Source organism: Peromyscus californicus, unplaced genomic scaffold, assembly GCF_007827085.1.
Source record: "Peromyscus californicus insignis strain IS unplaced genomic scaffold, ASM782708v3 Scaffold_11__1_contigs__length_118956290, whole genome shotgun sequence".
NCBI classification, from domain to species: domain Eukaryota; kingdom Metazoa; phylum Chordata; class Mammalia; order Rodentia; family Cricetidae; genus Peromyscus; species Peromyscus californicus.
The window spans coordinates 81,313,544-81,338,667 of record NW_026294402.1 but is presented as its reverse complement, the minus strand read 5'-3'; the positions used below and the strand labels follow the sequence as shown (position 1 = coordinate 81,338,667).

At 43.3% G+C, this 25,124-nt stretch overlaps 2 protein-coding genes across 11 annotated transcripts in view; one reads left to right on the top strand and one right to left on the bottom strand.

Moving 5' to 3' along the window:
• Positions 1-3,145, top strand: part of Snap91 (synaptosome associated protein 91) — a 117,897-nt gene extending 114,752 nt beyond the window's left edge. For all 9 annotated transcript variants that reach the window (XM_052715943.1, XM_052715936.1, XM_052715996.1 and 6 more), the window contains one exon: positions 1,736-3,145. The gene's annotated coding sequence lies outside the window, so the exon portion shown is untranslated. The remainder of the gene's footprint in view (positions 1-1,735) is intronic.
• Positions 3,146-10,626: 7,481 nt separating this feature from the next.
• Positions 10,627-23,111, bottom strand: Prss35 (serine protease 35). 2 transcript variants are annotated; one of them, XM_052715910.1, is made up of 3 exons: positions 22,869-23,111; positions 22,368-22,459; positions 10,627-13,328 (listed from the first exon to the last, which is right to left on the bottom strand). In XM_052715910.1, exon 3 carries the CDS (start codon positions 13,307-13,309, stop codon positions 12,068-12,070), a length of 1,242 nt encoding a protein of 413 aa, XP_052571870.1. In that variant the 5' UTR covers positions 13,310-13,328; positions 22,368-22,459; positions 22,869-23,111; the 3' UTR covers positions 10,627-12,067. The 2 variants fall into 2 exon arrangements, with proteins under 2 accessions (XP_052571870.1, XP_052571862.1); XM_052715902.1 differs by lacking the exon at positions 22,368-22,459 and having other exon boundaries at positions 22,869-23,109.
• Positions 23,112-25,124: the final 2,013 nt, after the last annotated feature.

The window sequence follows — 25,124 nt, the reverse complement described above, 5'->3', positions numbered from 1 at the left end:
ATGGATGGATGGATGGATGGATAGAAGATAAATTGATAGATAGATAGATAGATAGATAGATAGATAGATAGATAGATAGATAGATAGATTTGAATGCTTGGACCTTTAAATTTGACATCAAAACCTGTCCTTACCAGTTAATTTTTAAAATAATAATTTGTTAATCTATGGGAGAGAAAAACCTGTCATTTGTTCTTATCTTGAAAAGCACAAAAATTATACTGATGAGACAGAAGTCTCCCAGGCTGCTAAGTTAGCTGAGAGATACCACTGTACCTATCCCATGATGACTAGACTTCATAGTACACCAGCATTTATAATACTGAATTTAGAAGTCATTTAAAAAAGGCATTTGGCTACATAACCACATCTTTCCTTTATTCTTATTTTTCATGTTAAGGTAAAGCTTAGATTCTTACCCTTTGCATTTATTCAAGCTGAATTTTAAGTTCCTGGCAATCTGACCTTACATTTCATGAATTTAATTTACTGAATGGTTCACAGTGAGTGTGAGGGAGGAAGTAGATGGAAGGGAATGCCTACTTTCAGCCCTAGCACCTAACGCAGTCAGTAGCTGCTTACAGATGTGCTCAATATTACTTTACATACTTACTCAATAGTTTCCATGTCAGATTTTTGCTGTTTTATAGCTGAAAGAACTAATCCTTGAGCATGAAATGATTTTTTTAAGGTCTGGTCAAAAGAACAGTAAGAATGTAGGAGCTTTGAACTGTGGTGCAGTGCGATTTCTCTCACATATCTACTGCCTACATTTATTAACTCCTGACATTTTTGTATATGTGGGTTAACAGTAGTCAGGCATGGTGACTCAAGCCTTTAACTCCAGCACACTGGAGGCTGAGGCAGGAGGATTGAGATTTGAAGTCAACCTGGGCCACATAATAAGAATCTGTTTTAAATGAAACTATTGATTATTGATACAACATTTTAATACCTTGACAGCTCAGTCAGATTTTTTTTTCCCTTATGGCCATTCTGTCTGTTCCTCTTGTATCAACACAAGGTAGATGTGTAAGATGTCACTTATCCCGGCAGCTTGTTTCAGAAATGATGAGGGACTACTTAGAGAAGCCTCATTTAGAAGCTCTTGCTGTCATCGCATACTAGAAGCCTTGATAAGTGACAGACACAGAAGGAGCCTTGAGACAGCCCCTGTCCCCAGGATTCACACCCCAGGCAGACAGACAAACATTTTATGAAGAAGAGATGCCTTCTGACCCTAGAGAGGATTTCCCAAGAGAAACAGCAAGGGAATGAGGTAGACAGAGGTGGAAGAGAAGGCACCGGCCTCAAGGCTTGCCCTTCTTGTCCAGTCTACACTTGTCCAACTGTTTAGTGGCTCGTTGATGAACGTAAAGAATCACAGACGTCACCGACATTCACTTTTCTATCACCACCCGTATTTACAGATCAGCTCTTAGATTCAGTGTCTTGTGACAAAGATTGTCAGTGTCAAAGTTTGAAAGATTTAGTGAAAGATTTTTTTTTCTAAACTGGAACTATACATAGAACTGTTTCTTAAGTTCCCTGAGTGAATTCTTAATCTCATCTTAAAGAGTTTGGAAAACTGTAAATGTGAGTTTGTTCATCTTGAACCCTTTTGGGTACAGGTATTTAATTTACACTGTCAAGGAAAATTGTAAGGGAGGTAAAATGTTTGAGGGGTGTATACAGTGTGTTTTCTAATTCAGGTGTTTTTTTTTTTTCTTTGCAGCTGCAATTTTTGTGACCGAATAGGAAAAATAACATGAATTTGGAAACTTCAAGTAAGATTGATGCTCAAGTTTCCAAGTGAGCCACCAGTACCAAATCCAGTGCTGACTGTAACTTCTCTTCCAGACACACAGCCCAGCTGTGACAGTGAACATTAGGAATGTGTACTACCTTAGCTGTTATCCCTGCTCTCAAACTCGTAGCGTATTTGGATTATTTGTGTGTTGTACGATGTAAACAATGAATGGATGTTTCCAATGCCTTTAGTGCTTTTCTGGACGTTGCCCATGGACGGATGATGCAGCTGTTGTGTGGTGAGCCATTTGAAAAGATGTGTCTGTGTTTTTGAAGGTTTCAGTGTATATATCTATAACTTTTGGACAACCCCTCAAGTCCTCCCATGAACTCTCTTCTCTTCTGTACCTCTGTTACAAACGTAATGTGATATTATCAGCTAGTGAGGAAAACACTCTTAAATATATGAAAACTTTTTCGGTGTGGAGTACATTTTTCCAATCACAGAAACTTCAACTGTTGTGAGAAATGTTTATTTTTGTGCACTGTATATGTTAAGAAATTTTATTTTAAAAAAATATGAAGTTTAATGTCCATAATAAAACTTCTCCTTGATGAAGCTACCTTATCGAGAATGAGAAAAAAATCATGAGAAGAAGTCCATATTTATCACTGCTATATTAAGATATATATTTTAATTATATTTGCAGGTTTTGCATCTAAATTGACCTATTTATTCATTCTTGATCAAAGGCACTGAAAAGTGGAGTCTTTCTATCGTGTCTGTGAAAATGCAGTTAGAGATATGCTGTTTATGTGACTATGAACGTGCCCCAAGAGACATCTGTAATTTAAAGAGAACTGCAAATATTTTTCCTTCACTGTGGGTTTACGTACATCTGTTCAGTTAGTGTTTCTTTGTGTGTTCTGTAGACTAGTGTTTCTCCATCGTTTGATTGAGCTCAAAGTGACTTCTGTTGTACCTTTGTGATAGGATTGAAACCAATTCAGCAAATTGTATCTTTTAATGTACATACTGTATTCTTTGATTTTTAGTTTATTGTCATACTGTCTGTGCTGATGGCTTGGCTGAAGATTTTGATGTGTACACAAGGTCACTGTTGATCAGTGTTGTTTAGTGGCTTGGCAGCTCTTTGTAAAAGCATATTGGGTTGGAAAGGCATTTGCCTATTTTTCAAATTACTTAATAGATGTATGGTACCCTTTAAAGTGGTCGTATCTGAATTTACTGTGGGGATAACATACACTGTAATGGGGGAAAATTACCTAAACCCAATTTCAAAATGGCTTTTCTTTGTATTTCGGTTTAAAAACCCAATGCATGTCTGCCCTCTGAGATGCAATAAACACCTTGAACAAAGAAAATGCAAACATACTCTTTCCATCTTTGGTTACTTTCTAAGGAAAAGGTGTGCGTCCCATGACACACATGGCACACACAGAATGTTGAGAGGGCTAGAGAAATGGCTCCGAGCCTGAGAGTGTGTACTGCTCTTGCCAAGGACCAGAGTTGTGTTCCCAGAGCCCATAGGGAGTGGCTTACAACCACCTGTAACTCTAGCTCCAGAGAGATCCAATGCCTCAGGCGTTTGTGTGGGCATTCACTCGTGTGCACATATACCCACCCCAGCTCCCATATATATGCACAATTAAAAACAAAATAAAAATCTGTTTTTAAATGTTTTATTAATTTACATGTTCAAGGTAAGAAATTTTATCCATGCCAATACAACTTCATTTTACAGTAAAATTAAGCAATGGTGAACTGTCGTTAAACTGGGGACTCCCATCATGCCTAGCAAATAAGTTCTAGATTACAAAATATGTGTTTACTTTTGAGGTGAACTTTCTTTTAAAACATACAAATAAAGTTTTTTTTTTAAAGTGTGAGAATGCCATAGAAGTTGAAGAATAGAATAATTGGGTCCCCGTTTGAACACACACACTTGAATATACGTATACTGTTATCACATAAAACCTACCCTGGCCTGTTGTAATAAAACTAGATGACTGTGTCTACAGCTACGATGCCAGAGCATCTCCAAAATGTAGTCTAGTATTGGGACTGTAGTGTAGCTTAATGATAAAGCACTCACCTAATATGACTGAGGCCCTGGGTTTGTTCCTAAGCATCACACACAAAACACACACAAAAACACCCAGTCTCAGGTAGGAGACTATTGTAAAACTAGTTTGCTTTGGTTACCTAAGATTTACTTCTCAGAAGCTATTATCAGATCCTGTCAGTGATTTAAAAAAAAAAAAAACACCACATGTTATTTGTTGTACAGACATGAATATGTATGTATGTATGTATGTATGTGTGTGTGTACCCTGTGCATGCCTGGCTCCAATGGAGCCAAGAAGAGGGCATCAGATCTCCTGAAACAGACAGTTGTGAGCCATCATGTAAGTCCTGGGAGCTGAACCTGGGTCCTCTGTGCCAGCAGCAAGTTCTCTTAACTGCAGATCCACCTTTCCAGTCTCACCCTCAGGTGATTTTTTTATAGAGTACATTTTAACCATGTATTACTTAGTTGTCATAATAAAATTACCTTTTAGATGATAAAATATTTTAAGATTGAATTTTTGTGTGCTTTTCCCCCCCTTGTCTGTCCCATGTGGTATAATTTTTTTTTTTTTTTTTTTTTTTTTTTTTTGGTTTTCCAAGACAGGGTTTCTCTGTGTAGCTTTGCGCCTTTCCTGGAACTCACTTGGTAGCCCAGGCTGGCCTCGAACTCACAGAGATCCACCTGGCTCTGCCTCCCGAGTGCTGGGATTAAAGGCATGCGCCACCACCGCCCGGCTAATTTTTTTAATAGGCAAACTGTAAGAGTGTCATAGATCTTGGCTACTCAGAGCCTCTTGATGTCCTTGTGAGAGAATGGTTTTATAGATGAGGTCCTGCATGAAATCTTCTGGGTACTGAAGGCTCATAATTTGAGGTACTTTACAGGACAGCTCTGACTTACCCGTGGTGTTGAATTGAAGGCTCACGTTCTGTATTTTTGAAACAACCCTGTTTTGTGGCATCTTGTTGTTAATTAATTGCCTTGGATGTTAAAGAAATGCCTGCTTATGGGGGCTGGAGAGATGGCTTAGTGACGAAGAGCACTCACTGCTCTTGCCGAAGACCCTGGTTTGGTTCCTATCACACATGTGGCAGCTCAAAACCTTTTGCTCCAATTGCAAATCCAATTCCAGAAGACCCAGTGCTCTCTTCTAGCCCCTGGGGGTGCCAGAAAGCACATGGTGCACATAAATTGATACAAGCACACACCTGCATAGTGTGTGTGTGTGTGTGTGTGTGTGTGTGTGTGTGTGTGTGTGTTTGTGTGTCAGTGTGTGGGTGCATTACATATTGTGTGTCTGGCAGCCTACATCACCCCAGCACATTATTCAAACCCCCCTGTGGGTAGAGCCGCGTGGAGAAGGGAAACCTATGCAGTTTGGAGTTTTAGTGAAGACTAGCTCAACTCTCAAACTTCTGGTACTTGATCTTCCAAGTTCATTTTCACATCTGACATGCAGGCTTAATTTTCCAGTATAAAATATTCTATAATTGGTTTTCAGAGCAAAGACTTTCAAATTCTCTAATCTCAAGACCCTTTGAATTCAGAAAACTCACTTAGGACCTTTAAGGGCTTTTGTTTATGTGAACTGTGCCTGTCAATGTTTACTGTATAGAGAATAAAACTGATACATTTTAATTTTTCCACTTACTTTATTTTACAGAAGAAGTGTTCAAACATTCCAGATTAATAATGTTTTCTGGAAAATTTAAATTTCTACAAAGAAATTTAGAAGAACTGTGGTGTTTTGCCATTTTCACACCTCTTTATTTTTTTCTTTTTTAAATTTCTTTTTTGAGATTATAATTACATCATTTCCCCTTCCCTTTCCTCCCTCCCAACCTTCCCGTATGCCAGTCCTCTCTTTCAAATTCATGGGCTCTTTTTTCATTGATTGTTATTACTTGCATATATGTGTATATACACACATCCTTATTCCTAAATAGAACCTGCCCAGTCTGTATAATGTTACTTGTATGTAGGTTTTCAGGGCTGGCCGTTTGGTATTGGATAACCAGGTGGTGTGCTTTTCCCTGGGGAAGACTGTTTTTCAGACTCTCGGCACTCCTTGGTTGCCTGTAGATCTGTGTCACATACCTCATTAAATTAGACTTAGCAAAAGGTCGCCTGTTTCCGTTTCCACTGCTGCATTCCATCTGTTACAATAGCCTGGGCTTGGCAGTTGGCTGGGAAAGTCCACTGTATGACATGGGGAGAAGATGCACGTAGCGTAATATAAGAGAAAAGACACACAGTAGTATTATAGAGGTAGTTTTGATCTGACAGGCCCCTGAAAGAGTCTTGGGGATCCTTAGGAAGCCACCTACCATGGTTAAAGAACCATTGCTTTAAATCTAAAAGATTTGCTAAATATACCAGTCAGTTGATGAGCATGTTTGCAGGGGCGAGGGGAATCTCATTTCCACCATTAGTTGTGACTTTCCAAATGCCTGCCTCACGGCCCCCACATTCCTTTTTTTTTTTTTTTTGAATGGTGCTGAGGCCTGTGCAGGAATGTGAATGACTGCATGGTAGGGAATTCCCAGCTCAACCACCCACTCAGGCAAAAATTGCCTCAGGCAAATTGCTTCACTTCTTTAAGTTTCCATTTTCCCTTCTGTGGAATGAGGCCCCTTCTATTTGTATACATTTTATATTAGCTAATGAATGGAAAGCATTTGGCACTCAGTAAATACTGCTGTGGTTACTTTTGGAAACCACTGTGCGGGCTGAAAAGATGGCTCTGCAGTTAAAAACGGAGGACTAGGGTTTGATTCTTGGCACCCACGTGGCAGCTCACAACTGTTTGTAACTCCAGTCCCAGGGATTCCAAGGCCCTCTTCTCTGCAGGCATCAGGCACACTGCCAGACACAAACACACAGGCAGACAAAACACCTATATAAATTAAGTTTTAAATCTTTTTAATTGCTGTGATTATTTTTGCTATAGATTTGATTTTCTCCATTGTAAGAATGGTAAAAGATGAATTTTTTAAAAAGTATTTAAATGGTGGCGGTAGTAAGATTCCATAGTAAAGCACAGCCACAGAAGCATGTGTTTTGAAATTCCGTAAATGTAAGTACCTGTCCCACATGTTAACTACATGTGACACTGACCTGTCTGTGTAAGCCAGCTGGAAAGCAGTGTCCAGCCAGGCACGTGCAGCATCCATTGCCAAATTTAAACTCATATCCTAGAGACCCCTCCTTAGGAGGTGCACCTAGGCTTGCAGAGTATAGCGCTGTACAGGGCTAGGAAGTGACCTCTTGAGGGAGAGAATTTTCTGTCAATGATCATATGCTTTGCTGCTGAACCAACTTTTTTTTTTTTTTTTTTTTTTAGTTTTTCGAGACAGGGTTTCTCTGTGTAGCTTTGTGCCTTTTCCTGGAACTCACTTGGTAGCCCAGGCTGGCCTCGAACTCACAGAGATCCGCCTGGCTCTGCCTCCCGAGTGCTGGGATTAAAGGCGTGCGCCACCACCGCCCGGCCCAGAACCAACTTTTAATACTAGACTCCAGATGCAATAGTCCTGTGGCTCCTTCCATCCTCCCTCCCTCCCTCCCTCCCTCTCTTCCTCCCTCCCTCCTTTCCTTCCTGGGACTGTCTTACTGTTTGGCCTTCTCTGGCCTGGTATTCACTGTGTAGACAAGCTGGCCTTAAACTCAGAGATCCTCCTGCCTCTGCCTCTCAATGCTGGGACTAAAGGCTTGCCCACCACTCCATGAATATGCCAAGTGGTACATTTCTGTTAGTGCAAGAGACAGTTTGGGGGGTAAATTAATTCATTTTATGATGGGGGTCGGGGGTGGGAGGTTTGGGGTTTTTTTTTTGCTTGTTTGATCTTGTTTTTTATAATGACATATTTTAAAACCTTAAGAAGTTAAATTATATAGTCTGAAACACTAATATAAACATTCTCCAAGGAAAACTGAAGTTAATTTTTAAGTCGTCTGTACCTTTGAAGCATGAAATTTTGACAATATTAGGGATACTGAGTTGTGACCATGTATATAGTAGTTCAACTGTAAATTTGTAATTAAATAATTTTTTGCAATTCCTGATTTTCTCTTAATGGAAAAAAAAAAAAAAAACATTTTCCAAGCTAAGTTAAAGGGAGCATTTTGTTTCCTAGCAGAAAAACAACGGTGATAGTCACTGTTTGTCACAACAAAATGCAGCAGTGACTCAGTGCTTGTGTCCTTGGGTCACTCACTAGGGAAATTCATAGCCTTTTTCATTTCACTTTCTTGCCATGGCTTTTTTGGGGTTGAGCATTTTTTGTCTTTACAGTAAATACAGGACAAGTAATTTATTTGTTTGTCTGTTTGTTTGTTTGGCGTACATGTCTGTGACAGAGCTCCTCTTTTTCCTCCAAGCTAGTTTTTTTTTCATTGTCTCCCAAGCCCAGCATCCCCAATTCTAAACTCCTTCATTCCATGACCAACAAGTGTCCTAAACATTTTCCTCCCTCCCTCCCTCCCCCCTTCCCCCTCCCTCCCTCCCTCCCTTCCCCCCTCCCTTCCCCCCCTCCCCCCCTCCCCCCTCCCTCCCTCCGTCCTGGAAGACAGTCTCACTGTCTATGTAGCCCTCCCTGGCCTGAGTGCCTCCCACTTCCTATTCTCACCACCACATCCTTCAACAGTTTTGGGTCTTTGGCTAAACTCTACCCAAACTCACCCACTGCGGCCCAGAAGGTGCCGCAGGAGGGCTTCCTTCTCTCTGTCCCCTCTGATACCACTCCTCTGACTTGAAGACCCGCATCAGTTCTTGGCGATGAGAGCTAGGCACTGTAAGGATTCCATTCAAAGCCTTCCATGTTCTAACCTCACCAGGAAGCCTTACTTCTTGGTGTTGCTCACCACGCAGAAGCGCTAACTGCAGTCTGCAACCCTGTGTTAGACACTGGTGTGACCCTCTCACTGCTTCTGACACGTTTGCTCCAGGCTGCCCCCACACCTCCAGCTCCCCATTCCTAAGCTGGCCAGTCTAGGTGTCACTTCTTCCGGGAACTGGTTCCTTTCAGCCCGCTTGGCCACTCTAGCAGAACCCACTTCTCAATGTGCTGCTTCAGTGTCCCACTTCCTGCTTTCCGGTGTGTGGTGCAATTCTCACCAGATTGTGCATCCTTTGAGGGAAGGTAGAATCTAAAACTACCTCCACATCTGAAGAGCCTAAGATTTAACTCAATGAAAGTTCCTGGAGTTGTATTGATTTCACCTAAATAATAAGATGAATTATGAAAAAGAAAAGAAGTCTAGCATCTAATTTCTGGGAAATAAATAAAACTGATTTTTTTCTTTTATTTTAAACTGATCATATACATTTAGGAATTTTGCAAACTTGATTTGTTTCTTATAGGAAAATGATGTTATAACAGTTTATTCCTAAAATGTTTTTTCATTTTGTAAAAACATTAAAAAGAGTGCCATCTCTGTGTTTGATCCTTTACACTACCACTCTCCTCACTGAAGTATTTTGAAATAAATTATAAGAAAAGCATAAGGCAGGTGCTCTTAACTGCTGAGCCATCTCTCCAGTGCTTAATAAGGTCTACAATGCTGGAGTCTCTTTGGGATTCAGGCTAGGTCTTCATGGCACCCTGGCACCTATGTTTCTAAGGTAATTCACTAGGTCATTCTTGCTATTAGCAAAATTTGAAAACCTCTACATTGAGGGAAACCAATGTACTATCTGAGGCTCACAGCCTGAGACTCTAGTTGAATTTGATAGATGATTCTATCATCTGTCTAAAAGACGTTCTAAATGCTTTAGAATAGGAAAGTCACAGAGTCCTTGTCTCTATCCAGAATGGAGAAATTTAGTTACTAGTCCTGGGAAGGTGATCTCCTATCACATGATGGCCTATGTGCCTCTACCAAAACCAAGCTTTAATTTAGTATAGGGATGCTGTGCTCTGTGACTGGTGACTGCTCAAGACATCCATTTAAGGAGCCACATCAGTCACATCCTGGACTACATGGAGTGACACAACTGGTTATTTGGTGGGGACGATGGTGTCACTTATTTCCCCAAACCACAAAGCCTTCTGGTGTCAACTGTCCCCAAGTGCAATGGCAGAATACTAAATTCAGCTCTGTCTTCAAAATGCCAACTTTTATTTTCAGCCCACTGCTGGATAAAGTACGACTTCTGTTTTGTAGTAGAATCTTGGCTCGAAGCATAGCCTGACCTTGAAAGCTGGAAGCTTAGGAATATCATAGGAGTGGAGGAAGGGAGGAGATCCACCTTCAGACAGAGACTGTGACACGCTGGCCTCCCCGGCTCATGAATGGGCACACACATACAAATTCCTCTACAGCTATGCTAGCTCTTCAGGGAAACATGGCTGCCAGTGTGCTGAGAACATTTCAGTCCATCTCGATGAATACGAGATGAAACAGAGCATAGTTGGTGCCGTGCAACTATCATGATAATGTCTAGAATCATGTATTAATTTTACTGACACCCTTAGAAAAGCCACAAATGTAAGAAAAAACAAAACTAAGCCATTCTGAAGTTGCTTTTGTTAGGTTGTGTTTTTTTTTTTTTTATCACAGTAACAGGAAAAGTAACTAATACAGACTCTATTACCCCACCCCAGAGCAAATGGATCTGCTTTTCAGTGTGTGTTCCTCTTCTACTGGAAGCAATGAGAGTCTCCGTCTCAGTGAGGTGAGCACTAAAGACACTACTTTCTAGTTCAATGATAGTTAATCGAATATTTTCTAAAACCCTTTAACTAAAGCATATATATATATATATATATATAAACGCAGTCATACATTTTATTTTTTTCATTTTATTGAACTATTTTAACAACTCACATTACAAAAGAATGGCAGATATTTTGAGCACCATTTACAGAAACACTATGCTAACCCAAACGAAGATACTCCTTTGCATCCTAATCAAGACTATAACAGAAAACGAAAATAGGAAATAACGTTATTTCTTATTTTGTGGTCTTTATTAGGACACCTCTAAAAGAGAAAGATTTTATCCTGGCAGTCAATTTTGTCATGAGAGAAAAATATGTGGCCTTAGAAGCTGCCAGAAAGGACAGACCAAAGATCGGGCCCCGGTTACGAAATGTTAGAGTGTGTTTGAGTGTATCATCAAAACTGTCCAGGCATGATGCCCTGACCTAACCCCTGCTTATAGCCATTCACCACATACTTGCCTCTTCATGAGATGTGTCCTGAGCACCTGCTCTGCATTTCGCTCTCGGTGGCCGCCAACTGCTTAATGCTACTTGGGAGACAGAGAGATGATGCCACCTTGGTCCCTAATGAGAGAACCATCAGAACCTTCTTTGCTATCTCAGGGTTTGGGGCAAGTGGGTTCTCTTTTGAAAAAAAAAACTTCAAAAATTCCTTGCATTACAAATATAGCACCTCACACACAGTAGACAGTACAACCCAACAGGGTGTGGCATTCAAAAGGGGACCCTGGCTTGTGAAATGGCTTCTCCGCGCTCCTTGAAAACTTCCTACTTTGAAAATCAGTTAAATAAAAACTTGACATCTTAAAGTGTCTCGGCTTTCAAAATCTCTAAAGTTGGTTCATTGCACAAAACAAAGTGTTTCTCCAATTTTTAGACAGACACTTTGATACTGGGTTGTTTTTTGTTTAAACCACAGTTGGTAGTTTTATTTATAAAACTCACGACTTCTTCTGATTTGTGATTTGTATGTGTTTTGAACTGTAGTTCTTTAAGTTTCTGAGTACCGAGAGAAAACACATACCAACACTGAGGGCAGGAGCAGACAGGAATGGCTCCATCGCACAGCACTGCAAACGACACCTCCTTGGCTCCTGTTTCTAATTGTGTTACTGTGAATCTTTGTAGTTTCCGTTCAAGTTGATTCTTCTTACAGTAGGACTCTCAGAGCAAGCCCATTGAGAAGTCACGTTACAGTTCTAGTCTGACATTTTAAAGAGTGTCTAGTTTTAAAGAAGGCCCAAGTAAACAAACGGTTTCCCGCAAACAAAACTTAGCATCACATGGAGTATATGTTTGATGCTGAAGTGTCATCTAGTTTCATTATCTGTACCTAAACATTCTAACCGTGAGAAAGTAACCTAAATTTGATAAAGGAAGTCTGTGAAAATGCTGGCATACCCCTGCTAGGTTCAAGTCCAAGTATAGACTGTGAGTGGTCTCAGAATGAGAACTGACTTTCTCTGGGATTCAGGACGTGCCTGAACTTGCTTCAGCTTTCCCTCAGCCATAAGCGCAGTTGGCTGCATTTCCATGGATCCAGAGGCAAATCTGGGCGTACTTGAGTGGAGTAATGCGCACAGCCACGTTATAGTCCTTCTGAACCCCGTGCACATCCACCCACTGGTGGCCTGAGTAGACCGCGATGATCTTCCGCTTCCAGGTTTTTTTGCCTGGCTCTTTGAGCCTCAGGTAGATCCCAGAGCCGGTGGAGCCTGCCTCAGCATCGCAGTACTGGTACAGGAGGTCATTGGATTCCTCAGAGACGCTGCAAAACCTATACACCAACTGATCATCCCTGTCATTGTCAAACCCAGAGAAGTGGATCCAGCCACCTGGCAGCTTGGTGATGGTGGGGCTGACTCCCAGCTCCATGTGCTGCTGCTTGTGCGCTCGCTTCAGCTCCAGGAGTGCATAGTCGTAGTCCAAGGCCGGGTCCCCGCGCTCTCCCCTCGCCCAGCCTTTGGGAATGTGGGTGCTCTTGACTCGGGTCCACTGGAAGGACGGCCTCCCTTGAGTGACCCTCGGACCCCGCCTGGACCCTTTTCCCCGTCTCTGGGTGGCACTCTCCTGAGGATGCTCCTGACCACTGTGACTTTGACCATCACCCTCTGCTTCTCTCCGGCTCCTCTTGGAACCTCTGCGTTTCTTGCTGCCTCCTTTGTTTCTCATCTTCAGCACCCCCACCCTCAGCTTTTTACTGCCTTTGATATAGTCCTTCCCATCGTGGACACAATGGGCAGCTGTGAGCACGTGGTTGGGGGAGATGAGGGCGCCGCTGCAGCCAGTGGACAGCTTCACCGCTGTATTAAAAGGGAAATTGGTCAAGAACCTTTTGTCCAAGATGCTGAACCTGCTGTCGGTACCGTACACCTGCCGCCGCAGCCTCCTAGGGCGTGCTCCTTTTAGGCTGCTGTTTCGAGTGGGCTCTGGGATCAGATCTTGAACTTTCACCCTGGTTAAGGTTCGGGTGCCATTCTCAAAGACCGTCTCATAGGAAAGGGAGTCTTCGAGCTGGGAAAGGCTGGGAGCCGGGAGCTCTTCCTGACATTCGATGCCACACACTGCGGTCATCACCATGCCAGCATCTGCCTGGAACGTGGGGCTGGCAAGATGGACAGTCCTCTCACTTACAACTCGGGGTATTCTGCTCAAGTGCCACGTAAAATCTGGCTCTGTTTCAGACCCATCAGAGAGAGTCCATCCGGAGATGAAGATTATTAACCAAAATAACGTATTTTCCATCTTGTTCTTCTATTTTGTCCTTTAAAAACAGAAAAAAGAATGAGTGGTTTTATGGCCTCTTTGCTTTTAAATGATACATACCTCTTCATTTATGCAATAGGTCCTCAGTGTACCTCCACCGTGAATAGATGCTATTTTCACCCACCTTACACCTTCTGGAGAGTAGATCAACACTCCACCAAGCTGACCCAAAACAGACATCCAAAATCAGCAAGTTGTTTCTCTCCCAGCTCTCTCCCTATCAGCTGTATATGTCCCTCTTCCCCTCCCCACCTACTTCCCCAGACAATGCAGGATGGGACAGAGTGGGCTCCTGTTGGGAGATATCAGCCCCACAACCCCTCCCAGATGCTCCTTTCTCCATTGATTATAAATAGAGACAGAAGCAGCATCTTGCAGTTCCTCCTGGGACTTAGCTCTTTAAAAGCAGGATCATAAATTCTTCATGTCTAAAATGTAAATGACTATCAGAATTTGAAAACATTCACTGGAATGCAGAACTTCCCTGATCCAGGGTTTGCAGAAGGAGCTGATGTGGAGGTGGATATCAGACAGATGATGCTTTGAAGCAGCATGGAGTTAGAAACAGATGAGTTCATCTGCTGGTCACCTGCTCTGAGTTTATATATGCATAGGTGTGCACCACAAGCACACATACAACCACACACACACCACACACATACATATACACACAACACAACACACACACAAACACACAGACACATTACACATACATATACAGACACACAACACACACAAACACACATAGACACACACACACACACATAAGGAAGGGGGGATGAAATGGGGGGATGGGGCTGGAGTAGAACCTAGGGCTTCATGCCCGCTGGGCAAGCATCTACAGCTTTTGCTGCTTCTACTTTTTATTTTGAGACAGTCTCTGTTGCACAAGTTGACCTTGCTTGAACTTCCTCTGTCACCCAGGCTGGTCGTGATCATTGATCCTTCTACCTCAGCCTCCTGAGTAGCTGGGACTTTAGACCTTTGTCACCAGGCCTGGCCCCTCCTTTGATTTTTTTTTTCTTTAGAATATCTTTTATTTATTCATCGACAATTTCACACAAATATGCTATGTGTCTTAACCTTACCTACCGCTGAAGAGCCCTCCCCTGCACTGCCCCAACACCTCCCCATCACACCTTTATGTTGTCGTTTTTAGTTTTGTAACTCCAAAGTCCAAGCAGTGCGACCCGCTGGGATGGCGGCTGATCTTGTTGCCTGGTCTTTGGTAGCTCTTGTATAGGTAACCACAGCTGCAGTGGATTCCCTTCGCTTTTTACAGACTCCTTTGCCATAAACAGAAAACACACAGTGAAGACCACCTTATGCTGAAATCAGAAATATGTCCCACACACTTTTTAAATAATGTTTTGCCTGGAACTGCCATGTGTATGAAAGTGCTTTCATAGTGGAATTGTACATGAAAATTAGTTTAAGAATTTGTGGTGTGTGGACCATGGTTCTTGATTTACCACTTGGAGAATGTGATCATAATATACCATGGTCTCTTTCCATCATGGCTCTCATCACCTAAGCTTTCCTGATATTAAATATATTTAAAGTTGCCAGTATGTGATAATATGATGCTCCTCTAATGTTTGCGCAGTTTCTTCTTCTCTAGGTGCAGAGGCATGTAAGCATGTAAATATATGCACTTAGTAGGGCTGATCTAATGTTTGCACAGTTTCCTCTTCTCTAGGTGCAGAGGCATGTAAGCATGTAAATATATGCACTTAGCGGGGCTGTGGTTCACAGGCTGCTGCTTGAGGCATTTCTTGGAGCAGTTTTTGAACCTCTCTCTGTTATTTGTCTGTTGTTGTTCTTACTCTTTTGGGGGGGCCCATCACCCAGTGCCCAAATAAATCACACACAGAGACTTTTTCTTATTTATAAATGCCCGGCCTTAGCTTGGCTTTTTTTCTTGCCACCTCTTCTTAACTTAGCCCATCTGTCTTTCCTTTCTGGGCTTTTACCTTTTCTTACTTGTATAACGCTACTTTCACTCTTATTCCGTGGCTGGCTGTGTAGCTGGGTGGCTGGCCCCTGATGTCCTCCTCCTTCTCTGGCTACTAGATCTCCTCCCAGATTTCTCCTTCTATATATTCTCTTTGCCTGCAAACTCTGCTTATGGTTCAACAGTTAAAGTAAGTGTTGCTCTTACAGAGGACCCAGGTTGAGTTCCCAGCACCCACATGGTGGATCCCGGCAATCTATAGTTCCAGTTCCAGGGAATCGGATGCCCTCTTCTGACTTCCTCAGTTACCAGACATGCATGTGGTACACATACAGGCAAAACACTCATACCCATAAAATAAAACAAATCTGAAAAGAATTACAAGCTCCCTTGGAAGGGCTGTGGGGTTTCTCAAATAACCATGTTTTAACCAGGCTTCCAGATGCTTTTGAGATTCAGGAAAATTTGAGTGACATTAAAGCAGCCAGGAACCTAACCTCAAAGGCTGTCTTTCCAGGGATGACGGCTTAACTGCACTCCAGATAGCTTCTACATCATCTTTGTGTAAAAAATAAATTTAATTCCTTCTCCACCCTTTTATTGTGTTAGCAACCACTAATACCAAATGGCTTAGATTTAATAAAGAAGAAACACAACTTATTTATGCTTATATCATGTAAGTAGCTATATATCTGAAGCATCCAATTCAGTAGGCTTGTACGAATGCCTCCTGCATCCAACACCATGAATCGCGTGATGGCATCACTTTTCCAGCCCTGTTGTGAGTGAACCCACTGGAATAAAAGCCATGCCCATGTCTATCTTTGGCCATGACAAGGGCAGAGCCTTGCAATGTGAGCTCCAAATCACAGTAATAAGAGGGCCTTTGCTTTAATTAGCCCATCTAATTTGGTCTGTGATTTAAAATTGGACAGATGTCTAAGAACACTTCCTTTTGGAAAATCTGAGTTTTCCTTACGGTAAAATGTCAAGGGAAATGATAGCTCTGATTGATGAAGCAACCCACAGTCCAGTGGATAGGACTACATCCACCCATCATCCACAAAACCCAACTCAGTAACCTAGGAGACATGGTCCCGATTGGAAAGGCAGCTCTTTTCCATGCCCGTGCCCACACCTTCCTTTTCCCTATCTCCTATTATAATCATGATATAATGCTGTCAGTTTCCAGGTGGCTTGCCTGGGTTGGGGCTTCAAATCCCAGGTTTGGATAATAAAAGTGAGATTGCAATTATTGCCCTCTACCGTGAGTCAGCATTCACACAGTTGATCGTGGGTTGGATGCTAGAGGCAGGTACAGCAGACAGGAATGAGGTAAGACTCTAACACCTGTAGCTGTACCTGGTCCTCTAATAGATATGACCACATGTCACTACAAGAGATGGCTTACTATTACCACCATGTATTATCTGCTGTTCTTAGAGGTGGGGGTTGATGGTAGTGTTTAGAATATTTGTGTATCCATGCCAACATAATGGGCATACGTTTGGGTCAGGAATTGTCCATCTTTTCTTTGCTCCTATTAGGCATATGAACTTAGATAGTTTATTAGCTGTCCAGGTTTCACTTTCCTCCTGTGCACAGGATACTCACTCTTAACAGTTCCAGACCAGACTGAACCACAGAGACACCATATCTTCTACAAAATAGTAAGTTCTAGTTTATACTGCTATTTTAGAACTAAATGAGGTGATATGTGCAAAGTATTACCATTCAGCTCAGAGCATGGTAAGCAGGTGATACATGTGTTATTTAAAAATTATTATTCTACTCCAAAATTAACTATTGGCCAAAGTTTAAAAAATGTGTAGTTTCTTCCTTTTGAGACAGAGTCTCATGTAGCCCAAGCTGGCCTCAAAACTGAGAGAGGGTAACCTTGAACTTCTGATCCTCCCTCCACCTTCTGAGGATAGGAGAGGAGAGGAGAGGAGAGGAGAGGAGAGGAGAGGAGAGGAGAGGAGAGGAGTGGAGTGGTGGGATCATAGATTTATGTCACCATACTGGGTTTCTTAGGTGCCAAGGATCAAACCCAGGGCTTCATGTGTCCCAGGCTAATGTTCCCCAGCCTCTGAAATACATTGTTCCAAAAGAGTCCATTTTACAAATTCTTTTATTTCTTAATAGTTTCCAGTTCACTTGCAAATTATCTACTTAATGTAGAGTGAGTAAGTTGGCCTCATTCATGAACATGGCATGGGACATCCTTGTACATCAGGCCATCAAGCATTTTTTATGTAAGGGCCTATTCAGCCAGATCAGTGACACTGTAGGAAACCTTCCTGAGTATGTCAGAGCACACAACAGAGTGCATAATCACTTTAAAATACACGGTTGTCCTTTCTTTTAAAGCCGCTAATGATCTCTGTCCCTCTCAATACCACTGCCTGCTTTTACACACACATGTAAGTGTGAAGACACACCCTCATGTCCTCTTTCTCCTGTGTAGTAAGGCTTGACATTCCGGGAGCCACTGTGGCCTGGCCTAGGCACTCTGAAGAACTACAGACAGAATTGGCACTTAGGCCAAAGGTCACAGGGCAAACAGAGGAGCGTCACTAGTGGTAATAAATTATAAAGAAACATCAGGAAAATGGGCTGTGTTTTGGAACATACCTCTGCAAACTTGCATAGCCATTTTGAGTTTGGCGAGATGCGGGAAAGAATCACGGCGGCTGTATGAAGTTTCATTCTAGGTCACTATAGTCACTTACAGATGTCACCACCGACTGGCGAGAGCCCCAAGTGATGCAATATTTACAAGAAGTATATAATTTCACAGTGGTGGGAAAAGAACAGTATCGGTGGCATAACAAAGATGGACAACAGAGACCGGGATGTTTTCAATGGCCATAGAGACCGTGGACTTTAAAATCAAATTAACTTGTGCTTGCCATTCATGAGCAGGGCGATTTTCTTAAGGGTGCCTAATCTGTGCATTTTCCATACAGTTTTTGAGAGAAACCGGTGTGTGTGTATGCACATGTGCACCCGCAGTTAACACTCAGCAAATGGCAGCAGTTATCATTGTTACCCAACATCAGAAGTCAAAAATTGAAGGAGCTGGGTCTGGTAGCTCACACCTGTAATCTCAGCCCTTGGAGGGCAGAGACAAGGGGATTGATTGCCGGTTCTAGGCTAGCTTGGACTCCGTAGAGAGTGACTGTCTCGACAGAGTAGTGGGGATAATAGGAAGCTGCCGTGGTATATGCACGTAGTCTCAGCTACTAGGGAGGCTAAAGCAGAAGACTCAGTCTTAACAGTTCCAGACCAGACCGGGCCACAGAGACACCATATCTTCTACGAAATCAAAAGGAAAACTTCAGTAGGTATTTAAGGCATTTCCTATACCTCTCACTACAGCGTGCTCCCTGTGGGATGCAAGCACTGGTCTCGTGAGTGACCCTCATCCTCATCCTGAGGACCTGTGGCTGTACTCCTCACATGGGATGGTGCCAGTGTGATTAAGCTAAAGGTTTTCAGATGAGGGGATTAGCCGGGATGTCCGATGAATCCACTGCAACCACGAGGCCTTATAAAGAGGAGGCAGGATAGAGCTGTGGAGATGCAAGCTGAGATTGGAGTGAGGTAAGGTCTGGTCCCTCAGGATGAGGATGTGGGGGGGGGGGGTCTCTAGAAGATGCCAAGAGTAAGCAAGCAGTGGAGCTTAACAGGAACACAGTCCTCCTGACAGACCTCTGAGCTCCAAGCATATAAGATGAATAATTCTGTGTGATTTTTAACTCTGTAAGGTTTGGGTAATTTACTAGAACAGAAATGGGAAGTGAGAGGCCTTGAGAGACAGCTCTCAGTAAAGTCCCTGCCTTGCAAGCCTGAGGGGCTGTTTGGTTCCTAGCACCTGCTTTAAAAAGCTTAGTATGGGCACATGCATGTGTGATCTGAGTGCTGGGGGAGGTGGAGACGAGGGGTTGCTGGAACTCATTGGCTGCCAGCCTTGTCTTGAGCCTGGTGGGAGATCCCACTCAAAAAACTGGGTAGACAGCTTCTGGGCTGGGTGTAGGGACACCCACCTTTAATCTCAGCCCTCGATAGGCAGGTGCAGGTGGATCTCTGAGAGTCCCAGGCCAGCCAGAGCTTGAGTGAGACCCAATTTCAAAAAAAGAAAAAAGAAAAAGAAAGAAAAGAAAAAGAGAAAAATCAAACAAAAAAATCACTGGAGAGATGGCTCAGTGGTCAAGAGTGCTCGCTGCTCTTGCAGAGGGCCAGGGTTCAGTCTGCAGCTCACACTGCCTGTGACTCCAGCTCCAAGGGATCTAACATCCTCTTCTGGCCTCTGCAGGCACATGAACACATCATATGTCACATGCACACACACACACGCACACGCACACAAATAAATAAACATAAATTTAGACAGTGTCTGAGGAACAGCACCCAAGACTGGCCTCTGGTCTCCACATGCACACATAGGCACTTGCACTAGAAAGCACATGTGCACAAGCACACATAAACACACTCCCACCACCTAAAGAAATGAGAACTTAATACATAGATGGAGATGAGAACATAGTTTCTAAAATTGTCTTCCCTGGATGATTGAAGAGTAGTGGGAAGCAGTATGAAGTTGGGGGATCCATTTCATGGGCCCTAAACATCAATTATAAAAATGATGAAAAAACAGACATTATATTTTAGAGATAAAAACAGAATATCATAAATTTTTATAGTAATAACTACTATTGCTAAAGACAAGACTCTGAGCCCTACAGATACTTTTTCTTTTCAGCAAATTCAGTGCCAGCCATGCTGGGCACCATTTTAAAGGGTTTTTTTCACCGCACATAATCTCTCTGGAAGTTCTTCTTGGCTATTGAGTGGACTCTGAGTTCCTAAGATCTAGTCTTGCTCACTGAACAATGATCCTCCGAAGACTCCATCCCTAGTCCTTGGGAGCAGGACCTTGCTGGCTATCTACGTTCCCACCACTAGATGGCAAAGCTAGCCCGCCAAGAGCAAACCCGGGGGTTGGGTTTACTCTTCCATCATTCAGCTGTGCATCAGACTGGGCCTTTAAGCATGGGAAATGGGAGAGGCATCACCGGTTCACAATATACTAAGTAGTTGTCACATATGGAATTTATCACACTTAGCAAACCCATCTCCAGGTTCTGGAGTTCATCCTGATGAACTGAGTTCTGATCACGCTCTCCACAGCCAGACAAATTTCTGGCAGGTGTTTTTCCAAAAACAGCTATTGCGCCAGCACACTCCCACCATGGCCTACAGCACTGCTGAACCGTCCACCAAATGTGCTGTGATTCATTTCAACACGAAGGAAAGCCATGAATCTGCCAAATATTTCCATATGTTTATCAAATACTTTATAACCCATTACTAAGGATAAGCTCTCCACCAATTCTGCACTGAGAATAAATGGTTGGAGAGTTCATTGACAATGTGCCAATTGCTATTCAAAATACCACATACCATAGCACTATTTGCAAGTTCAGCTTCAGGAATGGAGACAGAGCAATGTCTGCTATAAAAGTTTGGCAGTCCTTGAGGGAAAGGAGAATGGTAAAGTTACACTGTTGATTATTTTACAGTAACCCACAACTTCTGTTTCTCATCACAATAAAAACCAAAACCTCCCTTCTTTTTCTTTTTCTTTCTTTTCTGTTATTTTTTCCAGGATATGTACATCTCAATTTGTAAAATGGATTGCTGTGTGTAAATCAAATTTGGGGTGACTGGTACTAAGGTAACCCCAAGGGAGCATCTCTCTGCTAGCTCTTGCATTTGCTGGTGTATAAAGTCTCTCTATTTTTTAATTTGGGCTTTCAGTAAAGAATAGTTATTAATTACGTTATATTTGATAGTCACAGTGTGTTTTGCTAATCACATATCAGTTTTACCTGTAGGAAATTCCTAATTTTAAAAAATTTTAAAATCATAAAATAATGATTTATGAACTGCTAACTTGATGTTGGTCTTTCCTAATGTCCCCACTTCAGAGTTCCCATCAGTAACGTCTAAGGTGAAGTAACTTTAGCTTCTGAATCCCCACATCTGGTCCCACTGTTAAAAAGCAATGTATCTGTTGACTATTGGAGTATTGGGCACAGAAAGAGAAGCGATCTATTCAGTTGAGAAAGTTAACCCACACTAGCAACTTTACACAGACTGAGCCAAGCGCATACTGAGCAGTCTCACATTATAAAACAGCTGCAAGAAAAGTGGCGAGGAAATCTGCATGCGCCGTCTCACAAGGAAGAATCATTTCTAAAATGAAATTCCACACATGGTTTGATTGGCACCTTCTAGCCCAGCTCTCTTACTTGGCTGGGGTTTTAACATTCTCTCTTTTAAATCATAAACCAGATCTTAAACACAATTCTCCAGTCAGCAAGTTATGACTTTTATAATCCTCTGTAGACACAAATGGACTTGGGCATAAGGGGGGGGGGGGTATTTCAGAAGCCAGAAAAGTTAATAAGGCAGAGAGAAAGGGACCTGATGGACCAGACAACATCTTTCTGTGTGTGCTTGGTTCGTGTGAGTGAGTGAGTGAGTGAGTGAGTGAGTGAGTGAGTGAGTGGAGGTGGAGGCATGCCCTGTGGAGGTCAGGAGACAACCTCGAGTGTGGCCATATGCCAGGCTAGCCCACTAGAAGGTTTCATGGCATCTCCTGTCTTCTCCTCCCATCTCCTGCAGGGCACCGGAATTACAGATGTATACTACCTACTCTGGCTTTATGTGGGTTCTGGGCATCTGAGCTCAGGTCCCCGTGCTTGTGTGACAAGCCCTTTACATGTTGAACCATCTCCCCAGCCCCAAGCCACGACTTTCCAAATTGAAGACAGTGTGAGAGAGTCCAATCAACCAGACTGGGGAGTTGCTGCAGCTTTCCCAGAACTCTGTTATTATAGAAAAATCTCAAGATCACACACACACACACACACACACACACACACACACACACACACACACACACACACACACGAAAGAGAGAGAGAGAAAGTCAAATGAGAAATTTAGTTTCCGTGTGCCCATCACTCAGCTTTGGTAATTCACAATCCTTGGCCATTTTTTAAATCTACTCACCCCTGACAGGAGGGGCTGGTTCTTTAAAGCAAGCCCCAGATTTCCACTTCATTTCACCTCCTTGTTCCAAGGGTCTTCCACTGTCCCTTTTGCTACCCAGGCAGAGGGAAGAGGAGAGAGAGGAAGAGTGAGGCAGACAGAGGCCGAGAGGCACTGACTTTGACATAACTTTGCAAAGAGACAAATTTCTTTCCAGGAAAGGTTTTTACACCTTTTCCAGTGACATCTGTTAATAATCACAAAAATAAAGAGGGCCCCCTCTGGTACTGCTTAAGCAGAAAGCATTCCACTTGTATTCCAATGCAAACATCGCTCCTCTGATATTAACCTTGCAGTGGCCAGCACTCACTCAGAAAGGAAGGGTGGCTGATCCCTAGAAGACAGCCTAAGCCTGATCCCTTCTGCAGTGAGTGCCGTTCTATGCTCCTCCTGTGGGTCCCGCCTTGTTCAGGAGTGGGACAGGCTCTAGAGTGTCCTCTTGTCCCAGGAGTTCATCCTTACCTGTGAAGCTTACTGTATTCTCCGGTCCCAAAGCACAGGCCAGCAAGGATCCGTGGGGGATGCAGGCACTGGTTAGGGAATGTGCCAGGAGCCTAGTGGGCAGCAGAGCGCAGGGTCTGCTCAGCTCCGCGGAGCTCTCAGGGCCCGGGACCAGCCAGCCAGAGTGGTGCTGCTGTGCTGGGTGGGTGCCTGGAGATGGGAGGGGAAGGGGCGATGACGCGGCCGGCTTGGAGGGGAGGGGTGGGCGGATCCTGCATACTCACCCCTGCATCCCTGCTGCACACTGATGGTTAAACACTAGAAAAACCTCTAAGTGGGTTCACAAAAGATGTAGGCACCCGGGGCATATTTTAACTCATGTTTAAAAAAAACAAAGCAACAAAAACCAGAGGAGGAGGAGCCGTCAGCGTGATCGTGCAGGCCTGTGATACTAGCACATGGGGAGTGGAGACAGAGGGATCAGCAGTTCAAGGCCAGCCTTAGCTTCACAGAGAGTTTAAGGCCAGCCTGGCTACACAAGATTTAATCCAAAAAAACAAATTATCATCATCTGAAGATGATACTAACGTGGAAGAGAGGTGTGAACTACCTTTGTCTTCCTATGGTATCCAGCAATCCACAAGAACAAATTCTTGTCTATCCCTAGCCAGTTCCTACCCGGACTTTGCTTTTCTGAGTGAACACCTCAACCAACTCAATCAGTACCGGCGCCAAGTGAGCAAAGGTTGCCTCCAACTCAAGAGTCTCTTTGCCTAAGCCCAAGGGCAGAGGTGAGGAGCCTGGGCTGGGATGCTGGGACACCGGGACGCCCAGGGAGCATCCTGCGTAGCCTCCCGGAGTTCCCTTCTGTGGCTTCTACTTTGGCCAGGTTTTTACCACCAACAACAACCACCACCCATCTCCGGTCTCAACAGAACTTTCAGCATATTCTTTCTGTCTGCTCCTCTTTTATTCTCTCCTCAGGATAGGCACTCCTTAGGGGGTGGAGATTGTATGAGGAAAAGAGCTTCGTTTTCCAGCTTTTACTGGGAAGCAGGCCTGGGGCGCGAGTTCAGTGTATGGGGCATTTGTATAGGAATGCCTAAGACTCAAGATCTCATCCTCAGGGTGTATGCACACACTGCTCCCCCCCCCCCGCGCCCCCCATACCCACATGAAAGAAAAAGAAAGAAAAGGAAAAGGAAACAAAAAACCAAAACCAATAAAAAAAAACAAAAACCCTACCTCAGTCTATTGTGACCCTCATAGCAGTCAGACAACCTAACAAGTCTAGCCTATTGTGTAACAGTTGGCTCTTCGTACTACATTTACTTGTTTATTTATTGTATACGGGGTAAGTTTCTGCCATAGCACATGGGTGGAGGTCAAAAGACAACTTGTGTGTGTGTGTGGGGGGGGGGTCATTTGTCTCCTTCCACCATGAGGGTCTGGGAGATTGAATTAGGGTCACCAGGCTTGGCCACAGATGCTTTTTAATCTGTTGGGTGATACCCTGGCACCCCGTAACACTGGGGTCTTTTATTACATTTAGTCACTTATTTATTGTCGTGTGTGTGTGTGTGTGTGTGTGTGTGTGTGTGTGTGTGTGTGTGTTACATTACTCCTTAGGGGTATTGATGGAGGTCAGAGGACAGTTTGTAGAAGTCACGTAGGTCCTAGAGATGGGTCTCAGGGTATCAGGCCTGGTGGCATGTGCTTTTACCTTCTGAGCTACGTCTCAGCCCCGTAAAACTTGGGTCTTTAATGAACTGATTGCTAAATTTCTCAGTTTTATAAGTACTTTTTAAACAGATGATAACGTACTGCTGGATCCTATTTACTTATCCAGTTACTCAGCATTGTCTCATACGTCTTGACCCACGTAGTTTAAATCCATTGGTAGTTTTTATCTGGACTCATAGCCTTAGTTCTGAAGCTCTCAGCAATTAGATCATAAAATGGCATGACTTTTTAAATCATCACTATTTTTTGTGGCACTCAGCATGGGGGCTGACTGTTTGTTGAACTGAACATGTTTCCTAGCTAAATGTGGAGTAGGCAAGTAATGGAGGAAGCCCGGAAGAGAGAACAGGAATCCTGTCTGATGCTAAAAGGTTGTGCTCACTGGGCCCCTTGGCCTCCTCACCTACAGACTAAGAAGGCGGAGCTGGCGATTCCGCACTCAGCAGCTCTCAAGCATTTGAGGCAGGAGTGTGTTCTGTATCAATCCGTTAATCCGCAGGGTGTGTCTCTTGGCTTCACTGGGCATCCCACCAC

What these genes read in the sequence shown, in the direction of transcription:
- Prss35 (XM_052715910.1), bottom strand. Translation starts at nt 13,309, where the DNA reads ATGGAAAATACGTTATTTTGGTTAATAATCTTCATCTCCGGATGGACT.